Source organism: Bos taurus, chromosome X (assembly GCF_002263795.3).
Source record: "Bos taurus isolate L1 Dominette 01449 registration number 42190680 breed Hereford chromosome X, ARS-UCD2.0, whole genome shotgun sequence".
NCBI lineage: Eukaryota > Metazoa > Chordata > Mammalia > Artiodactyla > Bovidae > Bos > Bos taurus.
Window position 1 is genome coordinate 133,076,680 of NC_037357.1, and position 20,080 is coordinate 133,096,759.

Below are 20,080 nucleotides of genomic sequence, written 5' to 3' on the forward strand. Positions count from 1 at the left end.
TTAAAATACTTGGAATAGTTGTGTTTGTATATTATAAAATTAAGTAGAGATATGGAAATGATAAAATAGATGCATTTTCATCTTATAGACATGAAATCTATAGTTAGATGACAAACACAGTAGATAGAATAAATGACTGATTAGACAGGGCAGCTGGAGAAAATTGTGCACTTGAAGAGGTAGCAATAGAAAGTGTCCAGAACGAAGCACAGACTACACTAATACATACAAAGTACGACACAGCATAATCTATTGATTTTGTCCCCCTATGAGTCCAGCATTGGTTAAACATTTGAAAATCAATCAGTGTAATTCAACTTACTAAAGAACTAAAAATGAAACACAGTAGGGTCATTTCGATAGATGCTGAAAAACAATTTGATAAAATCAAACATCTATCCCTGGGTTGGGAAATCCCCTGGAGAAGAAATAGGCTACCCACTCCACTATTCTTGGGCTTCCCTGGTGTCTCAGCTGGTAAAGGATCTGCCTGGCAGGCAGGACACCTGGGTTCCATCCCTGGGTTGGGAAGATCCCCTGGAGGAAGGCATTCCAACCCACTACAGTATTCTTGCCTGGAGAATCCCTAAGGCCAGAGGAGCCTGTTTGGCTTACACTACATGGGGTTGCAAAGAGCTGGACACAACTGAGCGACTGAGCACATACTGTGAAAAAACTCTTAGCAAACTAAAATTAGAAAACTCCCTTATCCTGATGAAGGTAATAAACTGTATAACTACCATCACCCTTTATGTTAGAACACTGAGTGTTTTACTTCTAAGATCAGAATCAGCAAAAGTTGTCCCCTCTCATTATATTGAACTTCTGTCCATGAAGTCCTATAAGACAATGATAATGAAGTTATTCAGTTTGGAAAAGAAGAATTAAACTTTTTATTTGTCAGTGACATTTACGTAGAATACCCAATGAAATCTACAGCAACAACAGAATAAATAAAACTAAGAATTAATTTAAGCAATCTTGCAAGATATACAGATGATATATAAAATTTAATTAGTTGCTTTTTTATATGGTAGGATGGATAATTGAAAATTAAATTTAAAACATAACAGTAACATTGGAGTATGAGAAACTTAAGAAACTGACAAAATATATGAAAGGCACAATGCCAAATAATGGACAAAAAATTTGAACATGAAATTCACTAAACGATATACAGATGGCAATTAAGCATGCAGGCCACACCAAAAGGATGGTTCTAATGAGAGAACAGATAACAAGTGTGATAAGGATGTGAAAAAAGTTGAACTTTCATGTACTGCTTCTGGGAATACAAAATGGGACAGCCCTGGTGGAAAACACTTTGAAAGTTGCTTAAAAAGTTAAACATTGGGTTACCATATGACCCAGCAATCCCACTCCTACATTTACACCAACAAGAATGGGAAAAAAAAGGACGTGTACATGAATGTTCATAGCAATCTTATTTCTAATAGTCAAAAAGTCGAGATGAACAAGATGGCAGAGGGGTAGGTGGATGTGGAATACATCTTGTTCCACACACATCAGGAATACACCTTCAGACACAGAAGTGTTTGCAGAACACCAGCTGAGTGTGGACAGGAGTACCTGATCAGTGGAAAAGAATATATAAAACCACAAATCTCAGTAGGATGAAGGAACTAGGTGGGGAAACAAGAGTGTTAGTAGGACTGGACCTGCCCTCGGTGGGTGGGAGAACTGAAGTAGATGTCCGATCCCGACATGGGAGCAACTGTCTGGATCAGAGGAGAAACATTTAAGGCTGAGAGTGAAACAGCTGATCTGTGGCAGCTTAAATTGAATGAGAATAAGACAGTCCTCACCACAGCCAAACACACCACAGACACAGGGACACAGGTCCCCTAGAAGGCACAGCAGCTTGGAGCTGGTGTTTGGGGAAGGTGGAACAATCCCAGGGCGAGGGCTGCTTTTGACTGTGGAGAGACAGATTAATGGGATGTGAGGGAAGAGATCAGGGTGGGAAATGCCTGTGGAGGATTACCAGGCAGAATGGAAGCAAGGCGATACTGCTGAGTCGGTCTAGGGGGTGCAGCCATCATCATAGCCTCTTTCTCCCTACATGTCAGCATTGGCAGCTAAACAGTAGAGAGGCTGGCCATCAAGCACCTGACTCACAGGACTACAGAGTAGGACCCCAGCCAGGTGGCCCCTCTATGTGCCTGGTGCCCTAATAACAGAGAATGACTCAAGGCAAGGGAGCCCTCTAAATGCCTGAAAGAGCAGAACTATGGAGAAAGTCTGGCCAAAGAGTCCTCCTGAGCACCAGCTACAAGACGCTGGAAAAAAAGACTGTGATAAGGTCATAACTCCTGCGGCAGAGGCAGTCCGTGTCGCTGAACATTTGGCGCCTCCAGAGTACCCACAAGCCAAGAAGCTGTGCCACCTTCATGCTCAACTCTCACTAGGGCAGAGCTGCCACAGGCAAAAAAGTCTTGCGTCTATGCGGGCAGGGTCGCTTCAGTAGTGCCTGACACTTTGCGACCCTGTAGACTGTGGCCTGCCTGGCTTCTCTGTCAGGGAAGGGGCTTCTACAGGCAAGAATACTGGTGCATATTGGCCAATACTGGTTGACATACCCTTCTAGAGCACTGTATTTCCTGCTGCCCTATCTGCCAACTCCCCTGAGTATCTTGTGCTACCAGAACCCCTGTGACCCAAGCAACTGCACCTCCACATCTGGCCTCACAGGGGCAAATCCAAGTCCTGCAGGGTAGCCTCAGGAGAAAAAACCCAGGGGATAATCCACATGCAGAGCTGCAACTAAAACCACAATTGAAACCCAGGGGCAGTGTTGCTAAGGAAGAAGACCCTGTAAAAGCTGCAGATTAAGTCTACACCATCAACTAGGCAGACTCTGTGTCTATGGAATATATAAAAGGACATTGAAAGCTCCCAAAAAAGAAAATGCACTAGTTCTGATAGCTGTGAACATTGGAGGCAAGAACACATAGGAATCGGACCAGATTAGAATCTGAGCTGCCCCCAAATCAAGTCCAGAGATCAGCACAGTTTTGGAGGGCATCCAAGAGAGATGAGGTGGACTGTGACACCCAGCAAGGGAAAAGACTCTGATAGAAGTGATGGAAGAAAAACAGGTTTTATTTTTATGGTTTGACTTCCTCTATAGATATATCAATAACCTCAGATATGCAGATGACACCACCCTTATGGCACAAAGTGAAGAGGAACTAAAAAGCCTCTTGATGAAAGTGAACGTGGAGAGTGAAAAAGTTGGCTTAAAGATCAACATGCAGAAAACGAAGATCATGGCATCTGGTCCCATCACTTCATGGGAAATAGATGGGGAAACAATGGAAACTAACAGATTTTATTTTCTTGGGCTCCAAAATCACTGCAGATGGTGATTGTAGCCATGAAATTCAAAGATGCTTGCTCCTTGGAAGAAAAGCTCTGACCAACCTAGATAGCATATTAAAAAGCAGAATCATTACTTTGTCAACAAAGGTCCGTCTAGTCAAAGCTATGGGTTTTCCCAGTAGTCATGTATGGATGTGAGAGTTGGACTATAAAGAAAGCCGAGTGCCGAAGAATTGATACCTTTGAACTGTGGTCTTGGAGAAGACTCTTGAGAGTCCCTTGGAGAGCAAGGAGATCCAACCAGTCCATTCTAAAGGAAATCAGTCCTGAAGATTCATTGGAAGAACTGATGCTGAAGCTGAAGCTCCAATACTTTGGCCACCTGATGCGAAGAACTGACTCATTGGAAAAGATCCTGATGCTGGGAAAGATTGAAGGTGGGAGGAGAAGGGATGACAGAGGATGAGATGGTTGGATGGCATCACCGACTCGATGGACATGAGTTGAGCAAACTCTAGCAGTTATTAATGGACAGGGAAGCCTGCCATACTGTGGTACATGGCATCACAAAGAGTCACACACAACTGAGCGACTGAACTGAACTGATAAGGGGAAAGAATATGAAGAAGAATAGATATCTATATCTGTACCAGACCAGCTGAAATGTAAAGGATGCTGATGGAGGCTGGTTCTGACCCTTAAGACTTCAATAAGCTGAAGCTTGAAGTCTGCCACAGCCCAAGACCCTTAATGAACATGTCTGTAAATTTACAGTGTTAGTCACTCACTCATGTCTGACTCTTTGCAACCTCATGGACCACCAGGCTCCTCTGTCTATGGGATTCTCCAGGCAAGAATACTGGAGTGCATTGCCATGCCCTCCTCTGGGCATCTTCCCCACCTAGGGATTGAACCCAGATCTTCTGCTGTGGGCAGATTGCTTACCATCTGAGCTACCATGGAAGCTTGAACATGCCTGTTCCCATAGATTAAAGCTTCCCCACCTTTGTGGTTTAGAGAGACACTGCTCTGGAAAGCTGCATGGTGTTCTCCATAGTTCTGCAAGTAATACACTTTTCCTTCCCATGAGCTTTGGCTGGGTTGTATCTTCTGGCTCAACACCCACCAAGATGTAAACTCACTTTTCTGGTAACATTTCTCCATCCAGAGTCCCAACCACCACTAGATACTAATTCTACAGTCAGTCGTCTGGCTTCCAATACATGGAAATCACCTTATTTTTCTGTGAGCAAATCTACCTAACGGCCAGAAACAGTGTCCCTATTTTATCTTGTGAAGCTAGTAGGTGTCAAGCAAACTCAGCTCTGTGGATCCACTGTCCTCCAGTTCGATGCCTCGTTTTACAGAAAACACTTGCAAGACTTTGAGGTTTTATTTATATCTCATTTCTGAACGCTTTTGATACCTACATTAAATACACAGATTACTCATCAGTGCCACTTCTACTTTGAGGTTAAAAATCCTCCAAGTTTTTTCTAACATACCTATTCCATGTGTTGCATTTAAATCTTTGACCATACGTTGTTTATCTTGTGTCTCATCAGAATTTAGTTAATTACACCGTTTCCCCCTGAATAATGTGGTACTCACCCCATAGGAGATCTTTTCAAAACTGGATTTGACAAGGTAGGGCACAGGTGGGCCTAGGAGAAAGTCCGGGAGCACGACTGCCATCTGGTGGAGCTGTGATTCTAGTTGAGGGCACTGGAAGGAAACATCCCGCCTGAGGACATCCCGCCCACTTGAGGATACAGGCCTAAGAGGCAATGCCTGAAAACAAGCAAAGAAAATGGCCAAAATGCGCCTGCGCGCTGGCGGCTTCTTGACAGAAATGCCCCCTGAGCAGCCAATCCCTGAGCGGTTGGGTGGGGCCTCCTCCTCTCTCCACACCCTTCCAGCGCCTATTGGCAGGGCTGCCTCCATCACAACGCCGATTGGTCGCTTGTGCCTGACATGGTACAGACCGGCTGCTCGCCCTTCACTTCGCCTCAACGAGGGAGGACTCCATGCCATCGAGCTCTGAACGAGCCTAGGACTGGTGTTGGCAGCGCCGCAGAACAGCTGGGAGACTTACCGGAACATGCCCTGCACAACCCTCACAAACCCTTACCCTGACGGCTTCAAATTCCAGGGTGAGAGGCCCCAAATCCCGTCAGCTTTGAATAACCTGGGTCCTAACTTGAAGGGAGCTCACATCTCGTCAGCTTCAGGGACTACAAGTCCCTTTACCCCCAGAAACCCCAAATCCCCTGGTGCTGTGACCCTCAAATACCTAGAGTAATCCCAGTTCCCCTCAGGCTGCTGCCGCGTCACCTCAGTCGTGTCCGACTGTGTGTGACCCCAGAGACGGCAGCCCACCAGGCTCCCCCGTCCCTAGGACTCTCTAGGCAAGAACACTGTAGTGGGTTGCCATTTCCTCTTCCAATGCATGAAAGTGAAAAGTCAAAGTGAAGTCGCTCAGTTGTGTCTGACTCTTAGCGACCCCATGGACTGCAGCCCACCAGGCTCCTCTGTCCATGGGATTTTCCAGGCACGAGTACTGGAGTGGGGTGCCATTGCCTTCTCCACCCCTCAGGCTGAGGCACCCTCAAAATAGCACCCACAGAGAGACCAAATTTCCTTAACCTCGCAGACCCTGAATACCTCAGCCTGGGAGCCCTTAAAACTCTTTGTCCTCAAGACTCCCACTGTCCTGCCTGTCAGAGACCTAAAGCCCCTTAATAAGAAACCTCCAATTTCCTCAGCCTCAAAGATCACAAGTTCTCTCACCCTGCACATTCTACATCAGCCAAAACATCCCCAGTCTCCTCTGTCTGAGGATCCCAGTTCCTTCAGCCCCCGTGTCGCAGATGTCCTCAAGCAGAGTGACTTGTCTCTTAAACGTAGAACCCATGTTATGCCCAGATCTTTCCGAGTTCCCAGGCAGAGATCCTCAAAACACTTCTTGGAGAAATATTCCCTCTCGTGCACTGGAACAGAGCCCTGATTTCAGCCTGACCCCAGTCCAGCAGTTATGGGCTCCTAGGTCTCCTCAGGACTCCCTCTGTCACCCACAGACACGTCCCTCCCAGTGCCTTTCCTCAGAGGGGCGGAATTGTAGGGGAACCATAGAAACCAAATCTAGTTCACATTAGGCTGGCCTGTCATAGCTGGTCAGGATCCGTCCCTCTCACCAACACCCTCACTCCGACTTTCCCCACACCTTCCTGCCCTGGACACTCCACCCAAGGAAGACAGACCAGGCTCTGGACAGTGGTCTGGGCTATCTCAGCATCTTCTTCTTCCACAGGCACCTTGACATTGAGGCAGTCCCATGGCCATGAGCCCAAACAGGTCTCCAGAGAACAGCACTGAGGGAGATGCTGGGAGAACAGAGTGGAAGCCCAAGGTGAGAGGCGGAGGTGGCAAAGCTGGGCTCTAAGCCAGCTCTATAGGAAGGACATGGCGCTGGTCCCTGAAGGACCACAAACTGCTTGCCTGGGCAGCTGAGTGAACTTCTCTGTGAATGTACACAGGATGGAAATGCCTGGTCCTGTCTGAGATGGTGGGGAGGAGTGGGACAAAACAGGACACTAGCATCATCAGCTGCTCTGTGTCCAGGGAGAGTTAGGAAAATGCTCAGTGTTTGTTCAGTTAAGCAGGACACAGGCAGGAAGGAAAGTCTTCATCCCTGTCTCACAGAGACCATCCAGTAGCTTCAGGCTACTCTCTGCACAAAAGGTGGAGGAGAAGTCAGCTCTAAGGTCTGACATATATTAGTAAGTCACTGATGGAATCTACTGTTTTCCTTAGGCCAAAGATGCTTTCAAAGACATTTCCATATACTTCACCAAGGAAGAATGGGCAGAGATGGGAGAATGGGAAAAAATCCGATATAGGAATGTGAAAAGGAACTACGAAGCGCTGATTGCTATAGGTAACACGAAGTGCTGGGTGCCTGTGAGCCTGGGAAACATGAAACAGGTCTTCACCCCTAGTGTTTACTTGGCCCTCTCTTAGGTGGCTTCTTCTGCTCACAGTCCCTTTTGTGTGGAGACTAACCTGGAGGGAATTTTTATTGTTTTGTACCAAAGTGGGGTTGACCCTGGCAGTGCAGAGCTCACAGCTTGCCTTGTTCTACATTCTTCCAGCCCATCCTACTGATTTCCCTGACTTTGTGACACTTTCCATTGCTTCTGTGCTTTGTGCCTCCTTCTTAGAATATATATTTTGCTTCTTTCCAGGTTTCAGAGCCACTCAACCAGGTTTCATGCATCACCGCAGGCAGGTCCTCAAACCCCAGGTAGATGACACTGAGGATTCTGATGAAGAATGGACACCAAGGCAACAAGGTGAGGGGCCAGAAGGATTTAGAGGTGTCTTCAAGAAACCAGCCGGGGCTTAGGTCTCAACTGTGTCTCAGCCATTAGCAAAGAAAACATAATTTTCAGCATTCTAAAGTGGTTGTGGCTGAGTATTGACATGAGCCTGAATGAAGGTGAAGGTATAGGTTTTCCAGTGTTTTCTGTTTAAAATTTATCATTCTTTGTAAAAAGAATTAATTTTGCTAAACATCCTTAATGAAAGGCAATTAAACATACCCTAGACTATAAATTCACTTAGCTCTTGACTATAGGTTAAAAAAATAAAACACAAATAGGATTGTTTTCTTATTTTCCTTTTTGGAATGGCTGTTGTTCATGCATGGGAAGATATTTGAATGTTGATTTTGTACCATGCAACTTTCTGTGCAGGTTTTGTGTGTGTGTAATTTAAAAATTTTCTGCACGTAAAATCATGTCCTCTGTGAACAGACATAATTTTCTTTCTTTCCAACTGGAAGCCTTTTGTTTCCTTTTCTAATCTAATGCCCTGGCTAGGACTTCTAATATTATATTTTATAGAAGTATTGAGAATGGGCATCCTTGCCTTTTTCTCTTGATCTTAGAAGTTTTCAGCTTTTCATTGATGACTATGATGTTAGAGATAGACTTTTCATATATGACCTTTACTTTATTGCAGTCACTTCCTTCTATTTTTACTTTCTTAAGTATTTTTGTCATGAAAGTCTAGTAAATTTATTAGATACTTTACAGGCATCAGATGAAGTTTCATATTTTTTAAATTTTAATAAAATTATGTTATGCTCCCAGTGGAAGCATAGGAGTTGATGATACAGAAATCACTTTCCATTCCTCCTTTGGTAATCCTTGTCCTTGTCACTCTCTGGCTCAGAATTTTGTGTCCTTAATTAGAATGCCCAGAGTTTGGAAACATTTACCAACCAAAACTCTGATTCTCATCATTTTTTAGGTAAACCTTCTGGGATGGCCTTCAGAGGGGAGCGCAGTAAACACCAGAAGGTGAGTGTCTCCCAAATCCTGTTGACAAAAGAATCCTCCTCACGGATCCAGTCACAGGTGAGAATAGGAGGAAACACAGAGATCCTGGAGACTGCTGCCTTCCTGTCCTGAATCTTTAGCACAATGTCTGATATCATTACCATCTTTATAGTTAGTAAGAACAGCAAGTATAGTAGGCTGTTCTATTGTTACATTGTTTTCACAATATTTCAGACTTTAAGCATTTTATGTGAATAAACTTACTTAAACCTTAAAACAATCCTACAGTACCTATAAGTAGGTATATAGCTATCACCATTATAGATCAAGAAACTGAGGTAAAAAAAATGTTTGATTATATTCGTGGGAACACAGTATCACTGGTGGTACAATCTAATGCAAAGCACCTTCCCTAAACCCCTTACAAAGTGGTTAGAACTTCCATAGTTCTATAAAGTTTCTTCTTACATCTTTATATCATTCATCTGAGAGATGTTTTCAACCTCAGTTCTTTTGTGCTGTGCTAGTGAGGGATATCTGACTAAGGGAAGCTTAAGGACATGTTGGACAGTTTGTAGAGTGGACGGTCCAGGATGAAGAAGGTGACATGATCCCTACCTCAGAGACTCCTACGCCAATAAGAGGAAGTAACTTGCAGCTCTGACAAGCTTCAGGTTTATGACTCAAAAACAACAAATAAGAAAATAACTGAAGGACTTCACATAGGTTACCAGCTTTTGAGTAGAAACTCATCATCTGGACATGATTTCAAATGCTCATTCTTGTAGGAGGAAGTAACAAGTCCTTCCTCTGAGCTCTGATTAGACAACTCTCCTGTTTGGAATCATTTGTTTAGCCTGCCCCTGTTTCGTGAGCTTTGAGAGCGTAGCCCATACCGTTAATTCTCAGATGTCCAGGCCCAGCTCAAAGCCCCTAAGGGCCCTCTGAATGTTTTGTGAATGAGTGACTCCACATTTAAACATTCATCTAGGAATAAGAAGGTCAAGGAATACTGAGGATAGTATTTGTGAGCTAGACTTCAAATATAGAAGCAGTCAAGGGGATATATTGATGGCAGGGATGTATGCTCACATTCATTCTGTATTAAAGAGCTCACACAACGATTTGTTGAATGTTATCAAACTTCATGTCCACTATCACATTAAGAATCAGCATGTATACCAATTTATAGATCAGGAAACTGAGGAGAACCCACTAGTCGTACAGCCTTCTTCAAGGAGAATTGATGAGGCCAGCTACTTTAATTCCAAACATTGTCTCTAGGACATGGCAACCTGCAACTTCCAGCTCATTTTCTTTATTGTCTGAATGTGTTTCTGCAGATCATCTTTTCTTTTCTCAATCTCACTACTTTGTCACCTTATTTTCCAGATGTGTTTTGTCCCCTCTGTAATTTTCCATACTTCCTCGTCCATCAAAGGTCCCCTAATTAGTAGAAAACCTCACGGATTTCTCTATGAGCCCTTACCCTCTTCTTTCCCTGACCTCAAGCTATTCTCCCTGCGTTGCTCTCACTTTTATGCAGAAAGTTGAAGGGAAAGAATCTTAAGATATGAATTCTAATTTTGATTCACTACCCACTCAGGTCCTTTTTTTACACTCTAGTGTTCAGAGCCCCCCTCCACCAGGTATTTCCAAGAATTGTCAAAGTATTAACTAAAGTCATGCATGTAAAAATACTTCATATAGTCCTAAAGAACTAAAGAAATACATGTTGTCTTTTACTCACATGGAAGAGATTGTCCAGAGGACCACTAAATAAGGTATCCAGTTTGAAGAAATTGCCAGGAGCAGCAAAATTGCTGAAGAAAAGTGGCTCCAAACAGGCTCAGAAACCAGTGCCCCCTCCCAGAGAAGCGAGGACCCCTGGAAAGCACCCCAGACACAAAGTCGGTAAGATAAAGTTTGGGGAGTTCCTCTAATTAGTTCCTCTAATCCCTGTAGAAAAGCTAATAAGTATGGCCTAGGTGTGGGGTGTGGACTTTGGGTAGGCGTGGGTTTAAGCTGGACTGATCTGAGGCATAAAGTTAGCACTGGGGCCTTGGGAAAATCTTATACATTTTCTGAGGTCCTGATTGCTCATCTGTAAAGTGAAGATACAGACACATAACTCATACGGTGTTTGGAAGCATTGCATGAAATGCAAAAGTGCTGACACCTACAAGTAATTCAATAAATCCAGCTGTGATGATAGAGACCTCACTTTGTTAGTATTTATACACAGACCTCTGCTCAATGCTTTACGTGTCATGCCCTTAACATATATTTTCTGAGTAGATGTGTCAGTGAACTATTTCCTAAGTAAGAAGGTTGGGAAGTTAAACCTACTAACGGGAAGTGCAGGAAGCTAACACTGAACTGGGCATCTGTGGTCAGTGTGGAGCCTCAGTGTCCTGAACCAGTAGTTAAAGGGAGAAGAAACAAAGTATAGAGAAGGGACTTCCCGGTGGTTAAGTGGTTATGACTCCACACTTCCCCTGCAGGAGGTGTGGGTTCCATTCCTGGTCAGGGAACTAAGATCCCACAAACCATGCAGCATGGCCAATAGATAATGTATCATTAAAACATAAAAATACACAAGTAAAAGTTTGAAAAATAAATGTGAAAAAGTTTTAACAAACTGTATAGATGGACAAGTAGGAGATCTCACCCTTTCTGATAAAACAGGGACTAATTCTCCAGACCCCACCAGCCTTGCTTAGCTTCTGTTCTCCATGTTAGAACTCAGAAGAAAGGAGACCAAAGTGAAGAGGTACAGTGTACGAGAAAGAAAGGGCCATGTGTACCAAGAGGTCAGCGAGCCCCAGGATGACGACTACCTGTGTGAGTGACCCTGCTGGCCCACTCATGGAGAAGGGGTTATGAGACCTTGGTACAATAACCTCACCTCACCATTTGGTCCCCCAATCATCCCCTTCCTCTATGACTTGGGGTACAAGATCAAGGCCAAAGGCCGCGAGTGCCCCAGCTCTTTCTGAAGGTCTTTGCGACCAGCAACATCCCTATACCTCCCCTCATCCCTGTTGCTCTCACCTCCAGATTGTGAGGAGTGTCAGAACTTCTTCATCGACAGCTGTGCTGCCCACGGGCCCCCAACCTTTGTAAAGGACTCTGCAGTGGAAAAGGGGCATGCCAACCGCTCAGCCCTCACTCTGCCCCCTGGGTTAAGTATCAGGCCATCGGGCATCCCTGAGGCTGGGCTTGGAGTGTGGAATGAGGCATCCGATCTGCCACTGGGCCTGCATTTTGGCCCCTACGAAGGTCAGATCATATACAATGAAGAGGACTCCCACAGTGGATACTGCTGGCTGGTGAGAAATAGCCCTCTTTCCCTGTCCTCTGGCTCTAATCGTTTGTGTGTTGTGGGGGTGTACTTCATGTCTACATGCAAGGACACGGATGGTGATGACATGTCGGCAATGACACGGTCAGCCCTGTGTACTGTGTGCACTGGGCATGAACACAGGACTTCTATCCAAAGGTCAGAGGAAGGTGGGAGACAGTGGTACAGGCATACAGAAGTGACCCTTCACTTGTGGAGCCCTTGCCTTCAATGTGCCAGTAGACTCAGACTTGAAATGATGAGCTTACTGTGTGGTCCGACTGGCAGTTGAATCCATGCAGGCTGAAGAGCACCAATGCCAGCAGGGGGAAAGTTCTCCTATTACTTACTACCAAAAAAAATAAAATAAAAGAGAGAAGAAAGCCTGTATCTCTTTTCTGACACTCAGGTCACCAAAGGGAGAAACAGCTACGAGTATGTGGATGGAAAAGACACGTCTTTGGCCAACTGGATGAGGTGGGTGCAGTGAGCCTGCAGTTTGTAGATGTCGCTCCTCCCTCAAGCCCACACCCCTTTCCTTCTCAGCCCATCTCCCTCGGTAGCTTTCACATCTTCTTTCCTCTTTTCCCTCCATATCATGCTCTTTCATTTCAAAAGACATTAGAAAGAAAGAAAGAAAAATATAACATGTGCCCTCAAAATATAAGTCTATATGCTCAACAAAACTGAGGTACTTGAAAACAACTTGAGGAGTCTAGATTCACCAGGGACACTTTACCTCACTTAACTGACACTTACCAAACACTCTATGTCCCAGTTTAGACAGTGAACTTCATTACTGAAGCAGATCACACAACCCATGTCCTTTTGGAGAACATACTGAAGACAGACATTAACCAATTGATTTTAGGAATAGTAACCTTGCTTTTTCTATTTTTGAATAACTGCACAGCACCAGGATAACCTAACATGGGAGACCTTGAGTCCGTGTGGGCAACAACCTCCCCAGGCTCGGTTCCAGTGAGAAGTGGGCCCTGAGGCCTGAGAAGGAATGGGGAGCAGGATGGCCGTGAGCATGGCCACTCTCTGAGGGCCTCTACTTTCATCAGGGCAGGCAGAAAGTGAATAAACTATTACTGTTCTCTGTCTCAAGCTATGTCAGAGCACTCTCCATGTTTCCATGGGAGAGGGTGGGCAAGTGAATAGGACCCTGGATACATGTCGGGAGATTGGAGAAAAGCCTCTGGAGAGAAGGCAGGCTGGGGTGAGTGCTGAGGGGTGCATGCTAGCCTAGGAGTACCAAGTCCTGCGGAATAAAAGAGAACTTAATTTAGAGTTTAGAGGAGCTGGAGGTCACCAGGCTTACGGACAGTCCAGGTGGAGACAAGTCTGGAACTGGGCTCTGGACAATGGCTAATTAGGTAAGGAGAGAAAAGCATTCCAGCCAGGAAGAGGACCGGAAACAGGATCTGGAAATAGGAATTCACACAGCCAGGTCTAATGTGTGAACAGAAGGTCCCCATGGGGGGCAGTGGGAACCATGGCGGCCTCAGAGCCTGAAGGCTCTGGTGTCCAGTAGTGGAAGGGTCTCCTCACCTGTGGTTTCTTTCCCTTTCCCGGCCTTGACCCCAGGTATGTGAACTGTGCCCGGGATGATGAGGAGCAGAACCTGGTGGCCTTGCAGTATCACGGGCAGATCTTCTACCGAACCTGCCGGGTGGTCAGGCCGGGCTGTGAGCTGCTGGTCTGGTATGGGGACGAGTATGGCGAGGAACTCGGCATCAAGCAGGACAAAAGGGGGAAGAGCAAGCTCTCGGCCCAGAGAGGTGAGCGCCAGCCCTCTTCCAGCACTCCACCCCATCCTGGGGAGCTTCCCTGGTCCTATTCTGAAGCACAGTCCAATCCAGTCTAAAGTCAGTCAAGTTGCAATTAAAATGCCTCAGAATTTGATTCATTTCATAAGACTGTTAGGAAAAATATTTATATTAAAAATATTAGTTCTAATTTTCAATATTTCATGCAAAAAATATGTAACATCACCTTCTTCTCAAAGGCTTAGAAGCAAAAAGCAAGTTTTTTAGCACCTACCAGCTCTCTCACCTTTACCAGTTTCTTCCTCATTTCCTCCACATTTCTAAGTGACATGCATACAGTGATTTGCATTCAGTTACTGTTTCAGTTTGTTGTCATGTGAATTCATACTTTGTGCCAGACAGGGCTACACACACTGAAACAGACAGAACCACTGCCTTGGGGCAGCATGGGCTTCATACCAGACAGGGGCTGGTGCTCTGAGGAAAACCAGTGCAGTAAAGTGCCTCGGATCAGCATGCACAGAGTGGGGTGTGGCGGAGGATGGTGGGGCAGGGTCTCTGCAGAGATAACACCTGTGGATTCCAGGATTCCAGGCAGGGGAGCAGCCAGTGCTGCAGCCTCAGGGCCGGGAAGAGAGGCCATGTCAGTGGTCGCAGGAGGAAGCACAGAGGGAGAGGAAGGAGGCTGGATGGAACACAGAAGCCTCAGTGCCCATGTCCATGTGCAGGCCTTAGGGGTCTTCCTGGGTGACACAGAGCAACCATGTGGCTACCAGCTCCAAGCGGCACGTTCTCTGTGCTAAGATGATGCTTCGGTTCATTTTTGGGAAGAGACAACAGTGGGGAGTCCCCTCAGAGGTCAGTTCATTGCCAGACATGAGGGGAGAGTGGCCTGGGTAAAGATGCTTGGGAGTGAGGGTGTGAAGAGTCTGGCTGGAGATGTATTTTTAAGCAGGACTTCCTAGTGCATGTTAAATGGACTAAGACTGTGTGAAATAAGAGGTATGAGTATTGATGAGGCTTGAGAAAGGACATGTCTTTATTGTATGATGTATAGAAAACAGAGAGGAGCAATTTATGAACCAACCAGGGCAGCAGGAGCCAGAGACCTGTAGTCAGTAGGACCTGGGCCTCTTGGTCTCGTCCAGTCTCAAACCCACTTCCTGCAGAGTGGTTTCTTTGAAAGGCTGCTCTTTGAACAAGAAGCCTCAAATTCAGCTTTACTCACACCTGCTCTAACCACCCCCTGTGCTGCCTCCCATATGCAGAGAGCTCCAGGCCAGGTGCCCCTAACTTAATAGACCCTTTCCCCTCACAGGGAGCCATTCAGGAAGATTCCACCTAAGTCATCAAGAGTCTTATCTCTCAGTAGGGTAAAATACCTGTGGCCACTGTGACACGACTTTTCAGATACTTACACTCAGGGAAAGGTCCCTGCAGATCCACCTCTATCAGGAGAGACGCTGCCTCTGATGCTACTGAAAGGTCCCTAGGCTGGGTGGTATGTAGAAAAGGCCCTTGATGCAAGCTTCCTGGATTTCTGTAGATGTAGAGAATAAGAATGGAATGGATAAGTGGACTGTAAAGACCCACTTGATGGGAGACAAATCGTGCACCGTCAACACTAAGATGGTTACTGGGGCAGGCTTTACCATGGCACACCAGCTACCTGACTAAAAGCTTCTTCTTTCAGCAGAACCAAAGCCCAAGATCTACCCATGTGCCTCCTGCTGTCTGTCCTTCTCCAGTCAGAAATTCCTCAGCCAACATGTCCAACGCAATCACCCTTCTCAGATCCTCCTGAGGCCATCTATAGGAGACCACCTCCAACCAGAGGATCCCTGTCCAGGCAGTCAAAATGAGCAGCAGCGATATTCTGATCCACACAGCCTGAGTGACAAACCAGAGGGTCGAGAGCCCAAGGAAAGGCCCCATCCTTTGCTGAAAGGCCCCAAACTTTGCATAAGGCTGAAGAGGATTTCAACGGCCTCTTCCTACCCACCCAAAGGACAAATGGGGGGTTCTGAGGTGCATGAGAGAATGACCGAAGAGCCCAGCACAAGCCAGAAACTGAATCCAGAGGACACAGGCAAATTATTCATGGAGGCAGGGGTCTCAGGGATTGTAAGAGTCAAGTACGGAGAGCATGAGCAAGACTCCAAGGATAAGTCAAGTCTAATCACACATGAGAAGATACACACAGGGGAGAAGCCCTATGTTTGCACGGAGTGTGGGAAAAGCTTCAATTGGAAGTCAGATCTCACCAAACATAAGAGGACACACTCAGAGGAGAAGCCCTATGCTTGTGGGGAGTGTGGGCGAAGCTTCAGTTTTAAGAAAAATCTCATCATACACCAGAGGACACACACAGGGGAGAAGCCCTATGTTTGTGGGGAGTGTGGGCGAAGCTTCAGTGAGAAGTCAAATCTCACCAAACATAAGAGGACACACACAGGGGAGAAGCCCTATGCTTGTGGGGAGTGTGGGCAAAGCTTCAGTTTTAAGAAAAATCTCATCACACACCAGAGGACACACACAGGGGAGAAGCCCTATGTTTGCGGGGAGTGTGGGCGAAGCTTCAGTGAGAAGTCACGTCTCACCACACATAAGAGGACACACACAGGGGAGAAGCCCTATGTTTGTGGTGATTGTGGGCAAAGCTTCAGTTTGAAGTCAGTTCTCATCACACACCAGAGGACACACACAGGGGAGAAGCCCTATGTTTGCAGGGAGTGTGGGCGAAGCTTCAGTGTGATATCCAATCTCATCAGACACCAAAGGACACACACAGGGGAGAAGCCCTATGTTTGCAGGGAGTGTGAGCAAAGCTTCAGGGAGAAGTCCAATCTTGTCAGACACCAAAGGACACACACAGGGGAGAAGCCCTATGTTTGCATGGAGTGTGAGTGAGTCATGACCAATAAACCACATCCTAGCCACAGGAGGATTACTGCAGCCACCCCATGCCTCAGCTCTAAGGGGGCCTCAGAGCAGGTTTATGATCCGTTACTGTCGCCAAGAGTATGAGGAGAGACTTCCCAGATGGTCCAGTGGCTACTACTCCAATGCGTAGAGCCATGTTGAATACCTGATTTGGGAACTACCTCCCACATGCAGCAACTAAGACACAGTGCAGCCATGTAAATAAACACATAAGCAAATATTTTACAGAAGCAGTGTGATGAACACAGAATTAATTGATTAAACAGACCTTCCACTTTCATGACAGGAGAGGAGGTAGATAAACAGCAGATGGTTTCTTAAGTGTTCTGTAGATATTCATGCCAATTGCCTTCACGGTTTTCTGTACTTCTTCTAATAAATTTTGTCTCCAAACAAATCTGAAGCCCAGACTACGTACTCACTCCCCCCTTATTACCGACAGCAGTGGGGTCCAGTGACAGTGAACCCCTGGGAAGGCATTATTCTGGAGCCAACTCAGTTAGGTCACTGGACAGTCACTTCCAGGGTCCAGGGAGAGGAATCTAGGATTTGAGACAGACTCATCACGGAAGAGAAAACTCTGGCTTCCTGCGAGGTGTGGCCTCTCCTCCTTATAGACCTAGACTCTACTTTGGCCTCTCCTGGTTGCCCTCTGTCTTCCTCTGACTTCTGTAGCCTCAAAAGTGAAGGCCACGTGCATGTGTATGTGTGCATGTGCATGTGCCTCGCTCAGCCTGGGCCATCTGGTCTCCCTCACTCTGTCTTTGCCACTTCATCAGGGTCATCACAGCATCTGGACTCCAGACTCGACCACAGGGGTCCAGTTCTCAGCTGTGCCCTCAGCATCTGTGTGACATGGGGCAAGATGCTCAACCTCTCAGTGTCTCTACTCTCATCTGTGATACAGGGTGGGAGCACCAGCGTTTTGGTCTGTTGCATAAGCACAGGCAGAATCTGGCAGAGGCTGGCTGAGAATGCAAGCCCCACCATTGCTGTTATTTGTGTTTTTTTCTTTAATCTTTTTAAATTTTTTAATTGAAGGATATTTGCTTTATAGAATTGTGTTTTCTGCATGTCCTTCAGCCCCCACATCTTCCAGGTCTTCAGAGCTAGACGAGGAAGGGGCTGTTTAGGCACTTAGCTGCCCTGATGAGGACATGTGAGGTCAGGGATGCTAAGGGAACACAACCTCCCTTCCCACCACTGCCATTCTTACTGAGCTGGGCAGCCCCAGAGCCCCTCCACACAGACAGGCAGTGCCGACAGTCGTCCACCCTGCAGACAACAGAGCCTGGAGCCGCGTGTGCAGGAAACTCCTGTCCAGACCCCATCCCACCCCCCACCCGGAGGGTCCTTGAAGCCCACACAGTGGCTTCTCTAATGCACGGGTCTTGTACCTGTGCCCACGTGCTTTGGTCAATGCTGTTGTGACCTTGAAATTCTTAACTATGGAATAGTTCATCCTACACTTCCCTTTTATGAGTGAAGTCTGATGGACCATAGGGTGCGCTGTGAGCAGAGCAGATGCACACAGCACAGCCCCCAGGGGTGACCAGGCTGCACGTGGGGACAAGGTGGACACAAAGTCCATCCCCCCAGGTGAGTGAAGGTGGTGACTGCACCAGGAAGCCACGCTTGCTTAGACCCAGAACTGAGTTCCAACACAGAGTGGAGGCAATGGTGTTCTTAGGAGTTGACCACACCTTTCCCTCTATGAATGAACTCTGCTCTGTCCTGATCCTTCCAGAATGGGTTCAGGAGGCTGAAGTCCACTCGGTCACCAGAAGACACCAAGGGGTGAGTGGGCTATGGGGCGGGGGGGTGGGAGGTGGTAGCTCCAGGACTGGGGGCAATGGCCCTCAGTTCCCTCCCTGTTCCAGGCTTGTGAAGTGTCTCTACATGAACCATGTCAGTAATAACCACCCACTGTTATTTTCTCGTTTCTTTCATGCTTTCCTAAAGGAACACGTTTGTCTGCTTGGTTTCCCTACAGGAAGGGAAGCCACATAAACTCTCCATCTTCCATGGCTTGTGGCTGTGGTCACAGGAGTGAGAGAGAATTAGGGGTGATGCAGGCAGAGGGGTTTCAACTGAAATACAGTGGAGACCCAGAAACTTGCAGGGGCTTCTCCCCTGCACCTCCCACCAGAGCAGGGCCTGGAATCCCCTGAAAGCCTGAGCAGGTCAAAGCTTCTCCCTCCCCTCCCCTCCCCTCTCCTCCCCTCAAAAAGCTGGATCCTGGGCCAGCCCACAACACCCCCAAACCCCCCATCACCCACAGGCCTTCACAGGCCCTCCCTCACAGAAGTGGGAAGACCTGCATGGCGGCAGCAATGGTGTGTGACCCCAGAGCTTGGGGTCTCAGCTGACCTTGAGCAAGGGGGCTGGTGCTTTACACACCCTCCCAGCCCAGAGAGATGCCAGCAGCCACAAGCCACGAAGTGAAGCAGAGGTGAGGAAGGGGGCTGTTGATGTGAGCTGTCTGAGGTCCCATCCTGTCCCCATGACAGTGGCCAGGCCTCACCTGACACCATGACTGCCCTGCACGTGCAAACAAGACAGCAGCAGTCACAGTGACAGGACAGCCAGCTGCCTCCACCGCATGCTCCACTCGGACCTCAGAGGCCCCATAGCTGTACCTGACCCACCTGGCGCTGCTCTGCTTGGCTGCCAGGGCTTGGGGACCCTGGGTGAGTAAGTGAGGGCAGAGCACCAGAGGCCAAGCCTGTTTTCAGCGGCCAGACCTGCCCTGGTCGCCAGACCCATGAGCCCAACCAGTATCTGAAGCCAAGATGCCTTTGGGAGAATGACACCACAGACGCTGACCTCAGAGCTCAGACTCCTGAAAATTTACTAAACAGGTTGTTTTTAGTCTTTTTTTTTTTTTAAGTAGGAGGTTGGCAGGAATAGGGAGGGGAATGACTTCCTTGGTGGTGCAGTGGTTAAAAATCTGCCTGCCAATGCAGGAGACATGGGTTCATCCCCGATCTCAGAAGATCCCACATGCTGTGGAGCAACTAAGCCTCTGCACAACTACTGCAGCCCAAGTGCCTAGTGCCCATGCTTCCCAACAAGAGAAGCCACCACAGTGAGAAGTTCAAGCACAGAAATTAGAGAGTAGCCCCCACTCCCTACAACCAGGGAAAAGCCCATATAGCAACAAAGACCCAGCACAGCCAAAAATAAATAACTTTTTTTTTTTTTTTAAGTAGGATGCTGCAGCATTCCCTGCTGGTCCAGAGGCTAAGACTCTGAGCTCCCAACACAGGGGGGCCGGGTTCAATCCCTGGTCAGGGCACTAGATCCCACATGCCTCAACTGAATACCCTGTGTAC

General features: G+C 47.0%; 1 protein-coding gene across 1 annotated transcript; it reads left to right on the plus strand.

The window, feature by feature from the left end:
• Window positions 1-11,419: 11,419 nt before the first annotated feature.
• Window positions 11,420-17,148, plus strand: PRDM7 (PR domain containing 7). Its single transcript, XM_002683878.6, has 6 exons — window positions 11,420-11,528; window positions 11,745-12,016; window positions 12,437-12,504; window positions 13,621-13,814; window positions 15,349-15,383; window positions 15,483-17,148. The coding sequence occupies exons 1-6, from the start codon at window positions 11,420-11,422 to the stop codon at window positions 16,710-16,712; spliced, it is 1,908 nt and encodes a 635-aa protein (XP_002683924.6). The 3' UTR covers window positions 16,713-17,148.
• Window positions 17,149-20,080: the final 2,932 nt, after the last annotated feature.

Coding starts and splice junctions, on each gene's coding strand:
- PRDM7 (XM_002683878.6), top strand. CDS start 11,420: ATGTTAGAACTCAGAAGAAAGGAGACCAAAGTGAAGAGGTACAGTGTA. Junction 11,529..11,744: donor CCAGGATGACGACTACCTGT/GTGAGTGACCCT, acceptor TCTCACCTCCAG/ATTGTGAGGAGTGTCAGAAC. Junction 15,384..15,482: donor ATGGAATGGATAAGTGGACT/GTAAAGACCCAC, acceptor CCTGACTAAAAG/CTTCTTCTTTCAGCAGAACC.